At 44.6% G+C, this 6,304-nt stretch overlaps 1 protein-coding gene across 1 annotated transcript; it reads left to right on the forward strand.

Moving 5' to 3' along the window:
• The first annotated feature begins 3,022 nt into the window (after nt 1-3,022).
• Nucleotides 3,023-5,215, forward strand: cdkn1cb (cyclin dependent kinase inhibitor 1Cb). The gene is made up of 3 exons (XM_084363826.1): nt 3,023-3,720; nt 3,870-3,987; nt 4,454-5,215. The coding sequence occupies exons 1-2, from the start codon at nt 3,189-3,191 to the stop codon at nt 3,983-3,985; spliced, it is 648 nt and encodes a 215-aa protein (XP_084219952.1). The 5' UTR covers nt 3,023-3,188; the 3' UTR covers nt 3,986-3,987; nt 4,454-5,215.
• Nucleotides 5,216-6,304: the final 1,089 nt, after the last annotated feature.

The raw sequence follows: 6,304 nt of genomic DNA on the forward strand, positions 1-6,304 counted from the left end.
GTCAAGAGGGCCCTGGTCTTTTTCGCGCATTCAGCCCGTGGGGTGTTTGCATTCCTCTCAAAGAGCAAGTTAAGCCAGTGGAGGTATGTGTGTATACATACGTGTGTGTGTGTGTAAAGATTAAAGAATCATACTGCTTCATTTGTCAGAGAGAAACAGGTCGGAGGACATCACACTCGTCAACTGACTGCTCCTGCTGCCCAGATGAAAGCTGTGAGATTATCCCCCCTTTGAATAATAAAGAAAGCAGACTTTCGCTTCGAATTTTCATGGCTTTAGCAGATAATATCTGTTTGAAAGTACGCCTGAGGTAGGCTACAAGAGTTTGTCTCTAACTTCTCAAAGTCGATCTGTGACCATGTCTGAAACTGAGTTATAAAATCTGATGGGTGAGATAAGTTGAAGTTCAGGGGCAGTTTCATATCCAAACAAAAGAACAGCGATGATCAAGACTGATGAAGCGAGGTTTTGTTAATCATTGTTGTCTCTAATCCACTCAGTGTTTATGCACTGATTACACCAAGATACATGTGGATATTTTATTCCTTAATTTATGAGATACAAATGGCTCTCTTTGCATACACATGCTGCTTAAAATTAGGCCACATTTAAATAAGTAGTAGTAGTATTCTAGTACCACTAGAGGGAGCCAACAAACAACACGTAGAGAGTTCTGCCTGCTTAAACAACAAGCAGTTTAACATCAGAGTCAAACGGATGACAGCCATCATCAGGCAGTGGTATCACCAGTGTTGTAAAAGTCATACTTGAGAAAAAAAAAAAGGATATCATGTCGAAATGTTTTTTTTTTTTTTTTTATCTGATTGTTTTGAAAATAAATTAATTAAAAAATGTGCTACTTTGGCTCTGATGCAGCATGTAATCTGCAGTGTAACGTGTTACTTAAGTTATAAATAAATCAAATAAATGTAAAAAGAGTAAAAAGTCAAATATCCCCCTCCTAGTGGAGTGGAAATTTAAAATGGAAAATGGAAATACCAAAGTAGCTCAAAATTGTATTTAGGCAGAGTACTTGAGTAAATATAGGCCTACAGAGTAACATTTCATTAGTGGGTATTATCACACAACTTAACAAACGACAGTGTGATCCTTTCATTTTTATCATTAAATGAACAGCAACAAACAAGCTTTAAATTTATCTGGAAAATGTTTTAAAAAATCACATCAGATAATCCATTATTGATCAGGTTAAAGATGATCAGACATAAGTAATTTCATGGTGTGATCAGGTGCTGCTCACCACCAAATAATGATGATAGGATTGTGTAGATTTGTTTGTAGCAACACTGCAGCTGAATCACATGTCCTACCCCAGTGGTAGAACATCACCAGGTCTCAAGGGACATCACCTGACCTTTGGTGGGACAGGTGACTCATGAAGGCATCCTGACAGCCTGACTCATGTTCATTCCCGTCAAGCAACTCTCACGTGTCAAATACTACATAAGCTACATCACGCTCACATGTATGGAAGCCAATTTCTGCCAGGAAAAGAAATTACAATTAAATATATATATAATCCCATTATGACAAAAAAGATACATTTGGATGCCACAAAAAAATAATTTAAAAATTCACTAGTTTGATCTCTGCATGAAATCTGCAAAGTAACTAGTAACTAAAGTTAACAAATAAATGTAGAGTAAGTACAGAACTGTACTTTTGCTGCATTTCCCAACACCTTTAACACTTTTGTGCTGCAGTACCAGTTTAAAGCCACTAGGGGTCGCTGTGCACCTATTATCCAGCAGAAAGGCGTTGGCTGCCCCTCCTGACTGGATGGGAGGACCGCAGACTGGAGACTCCGCAGGCACTTAAACACTCAGAGTCAGTAATGGTATTGTTCTGATATTAAGGATAGTTAAAGTATTACCCACAAAAGTGAATGTACATCTAGATTTCAGATTTGCTAAATAATGGTATCTACTGTCCAGTAATGAATAGCCAATGCTGCTTATTCCAACCAATAATTATCCTCCAAGCCACCACACGCACACACAGCAGCGGTGACAGCCTGTTTGTGTCGCGGCTGCAGTGATTTATTACTCCTCCGTACTGAAACTGGACACCTTCCTTAATCGAATCTGAAACTGATACTTGCTGATAGTTTTTGACCCTTTGTGCGGTGGTTTTGTTTGTTTGCCAGCGTTGAAAAGTAAAGGTTGTAATTCACTGCTTAGCTGGATTACGGTAATCTCTTAACAGCATGAAAGAGGTGCAATCAGACAGGGGGAAAAAAGTTGAGAAAAGTGTCTTTATGGAGGTGAAAACTGCTCAGCTGTGCGCAAAACAATTCATATCTCTGACCGTGCCTTCCTCCAGCCTCCTGCTCTTTACTTTGTTCATGTGCGTAAAACCAAAGCGGCTCTCTGAGCGCAGATGAAGATACGCTGTGACCTGAGGAGCTCGTACGTGGTGTTGTTGTGGTGAGGGAGGAAAGAAGGGAGTGTGTGTTGGGGGCAGGAGGGCGCACGTATTGTGTGGAAGGGGGGGGTCAAACATCGGACAGAGAATTTAACCAGCGAGATTGCGCGTCCTCTCTATCATCACATTAAACGAACAAACGGATAAATATGATTGTAAAATCGAGTGTTTCCATGTAATATGAAACGATCGATCCGTTTAGCCCATTATCGGACGCACAGAACAGCAACGGAGAAAGAAGGGAAATAAAAGAGGTGTCCGATAATAGACACACAGCCATCAACGGCTCGTCTAAAAACCAAAAGACGACTTAAATGTGCAGCTTCGACAGTCTGACATCGGGAAAGTCCGCTCACTGTTGTCACAGGGTTCTGACGCTGGAAATCAAAACGCTGCGCTTTGCTCGTTGCACAGCCAAATGGGCACCGGGGGCCGATGGGAAATCAGGAAGGGGGTTGTGCGTGTTTTTTTTTTTTTTTTGCAGAGGGTCGGACTTAAAGCAACCAATGAGAAAAGCGCTCGAGGTGGCTGCGGTGACCGACGAGTTGTTGGGAGGTTATATACGGCACGTCTCACTACGAAGGTACATTTAAACAGAACCGTGTGGAGACGAGAGACGGACGAGAGAGGAGGAAGAAACACACACGCTCACTTTACGCACAACAACAACAACACCAACTGATACGCGCTTATCAGGGATTTATTTAGCCAAATTTTGGAGCTTTGGCTGAGAGATTTTGGAGATGTCCAACGTCCAGTTATCGTGCAGCGCGCTGGAGAGGCTGGTGGCCAGGAGGACCTTCCCTCTCCACAGGCGCACCAGCGTCTGCCGCAACCTCTTTGGACCGGTGGATCACGAAGAGCTGAGCCGGGAGATGAAAGCCAAGCTGCGGGAGATTTCCGAGCGGGACCAGCAGAGATGGAACTTTAATTTCGAGGCCAACACCCCGCTGGATGGGGATTACGAATGGGAGGAGGTCCCCGTGGACAAGACCCCGGTGTTGTATCAGGACTCTGTACAGAACGACAGGACCAGTGCGCCTGCGACGCCCGTCAAGCAGACGCCCTCCCCGGCCTCTGCCCTCCCGGAGACCCCTCTCATGGATGTACAGGAGCGCTTGGCCCTGCCCGAGAGCAGCAGCACTCCCTCTCCGGTGGAGGTCAACCAGGAGAACCGCACAGACAAGCTCAACTCAGGGAAGCAGAGTCACAGACAGGTCCCGTGTGTTAAACGCAGGAGGGCGGCCACCACTGACAACAACACACACATCACAGGTAAATAAAAACACCTTAAATCACGCGGTGTGCTCGTGTGGCTGCGCACTGCATCCGACTTCACTCCCGTCTTTCCTGTGCGTAATTTCAGCTCAAGCGGATCGATGTGTCCTAACTGTATTTTTTTTTCTCTCTTTCCTTTCCCTCAGACTTCTTCGTGAAACGAAAGAGGGCTGCTGATAGAAAATCTCTCGATGTGAGCCCTTGCCATCAATCGAAGTCTCCAATCACAGTGGAGCTTACTCCACGAAAGAGGATCCGTTGAAGGTATGAAGATTTCTCGTATTTTCTTAACCCCTGAAATTGTTTAAAAATCTTTAAAATGACTGTTTTGTTTCGTTATACTCCGTTTTAGTCAGCCCGTTAATTATCATTAGTTGTTTTTAGCTTCGTGGCCGCGTCACAATGTGTTATTTCTGCTCTGTTTTTCCTGCCTTATTTATTAAAGGTTACGTGAGCCAAAAGAGCGCAGGCAGTCTTATCTGGGAGGGGGGTGGGGAGAGTTGTTGTTGGTGGTGGTGGTGGTGAAATCGCAGTAGTAGTGATAGTAGTCGCTGTAGTAACACTGCTGGTTGGGGGAGGGGAATGTGCGTCACGATGTGGCGGGAAAAGGCATGGGTAAAGGGTGACGCCTGCTGCCGAGGTTACATCTCCTCGGAAAGCAGACTCGCGTCTTTCTCCGGAATGACCGCACCGATCGTGAAACTGATCGTGTTTTATTTCTCTTCCTCAGGTGTTCTTGTTTTTTTTTTTTTTTGCACTATTTGCCTGCGCAATTTTTTGGAGGAACAAGGGGAGGAGGATGTTTCTCCCCACCCCTTCGACTTCAACGCCGGAGAAGACAAAACAAGGGACGGTGTGGGAGAGAGGAGCCCGACCGGCCGGCCGCTTCGGCTCGGTGCGCCTCGGCGGAGCGCGGCCTGAACTCCGGACCAGACTCTCAGGACTGAAACGGTTTGGGGGGGAAGGGAAGCGGAAAGAGAGGAAATGTCGCCGAATGACTTCTATCCAGTACAAATGTAGCATTCATTGTTGCTTTTGCATACAGCCACTCGACAGTGTTAAATGTTTTAACATCTGTGCAATCCTAAATTACTTTAAAAGAATTGTCTACACTGGCCAAAAGTGTACAGCTTTATAGAGACAGTAGCTTATAAATGTTTATTTCTGTTCAGTTTTTTCTGTAAATGTATATTTTTAAGACTATTCTAACTTATAATTTATTTATGTTTCTTTATATTTGTTAAATGCCTTGTTGATTTAGCCAAAGGGCATATTTTTATTTTATTTCTATTTTATTTTATTTTATTTTATTATTTCCCTTTTGTTATTGTGATGTTTTGCAATCATGTAGCTTCCCCACAGTAGTGCACACTTGGAAAAAAAAATAGGTTTCTTTGTGTTTCTGAGCCGTATTTTTTTGTGTTTTCATACAAGTGCCCTAATTATGTCTTGCAAAAGATGAGAATAAAAAATATTTTTCACCTCAACTTTACGCAGCTCTGTCGGTGTGTTTCTGTCCGGTTTGCTCGTTTGGCTCAGGGTGTTTTGAAACTAGCTGCCGGTTAAATTAGTTCTGAAACTGAGACAAGAAGGCTTTGACGTCTTCGTGTTCTCTGGTTTCTGTCATCGTGTTTTTATTTAGAAACAGAGAAGGAACAAACGCCTGATTGTGCCTCTAATGAAAGCTGACCACATCAGGTCTAATTTTAAGAGATGATTTATTCTGCTTCGCACAAGAAAGCACAATAAAACTCCAGAGAGAGTCCACGCAGCGTTATCAGACATTTATGACTCTCCCCCTGGGACGCAGGTACATTACTCCTCTCTGAGCTCCGCCTGTATCTGTGGGCTCATATACCTTGCGGGGGGAAAAACGCATTCAGACGTGCAGCCTTGGGCAGCATGGCAGCTGCGGGATATAGGCTGGGATTTAAAGGCCCTTTCGCCCCTCTAAAGAAGCAGCAGCTGCCTTTGGATCTCCGCTTTGTCCGCCACGAAGACACCCCCACATCCACCCGCACTCAACAAGCCCTCTAAAGACCCACTCACACACACTGTTTACCCCGCCGTGGATACACCGGGCGTGGAGGCCACCTGCCAGAGCTGGAAAAAGAAAACTACTAGTCTTTGTAATTGTCCTCGTCTATTGAAACAAACCATTCAGCAGGTCATACTTGCAAGTTTACCCTTAATTGAAAGAAGCCAAACGCAGCAGTGCGCGCCGGGCCCTGCGTGCGCTGCGCCCTCAGACGCACAAGCGCAGAAAAAACAAAGGCGCATTTCATAATTCCTCCGTAGGTTTCCCCGTTTGCTCGAGCTGCCTCGACTGCCTTGACATGAAATGTTTTGATGAAAATGGAGACTTTTGATGGCCAGAGTGACTTTGTCAGCTCCGTGCAGCCATAAGCTCTGACGGGCTTGTTCTGATTTCCAACACAAAGCGCTCTCCGGCTCCATTCTTTCCTTTTTGTTGCCATATGGCAAATCCATGTAGACATAGCCAAGACCCATTCAGTCAGCCACAGAATGTCCTGCATCAGAGAACAAAAGACACTTTGTCTGGCTGCTCTATTGATACGGA

Source organism: Pagrus pagrus (genome assembly GCF_965226575.1).
Source record: "Pagrus pagrus genome assembly, chromosome: 10".
NCBI lineage: Eukaryota > Metazoa > Chordata > Actinopteri > Spariformes > Sparidae > Pagrus > Pagrus pagrus.

What these genes read in the sequence shown, in the direction of transcription:
- cdkn1cb (XM_084363826.1), top strand. Translation starts at nt 3,189, where the DNA reads ATGTCCAACGTCCAGTTATCGTGCAGCGCGCTGGAGAGGCTGGTGGCC. An exon ending in CAACAACACACACATCACAG is followed by an intron (nt 3,721 to 3,869) that starts GTAAATAAAAAC and finishes CCTTTCCCTCAG; the next exon opens with ACTTCTTCGTGAAACGAAAG.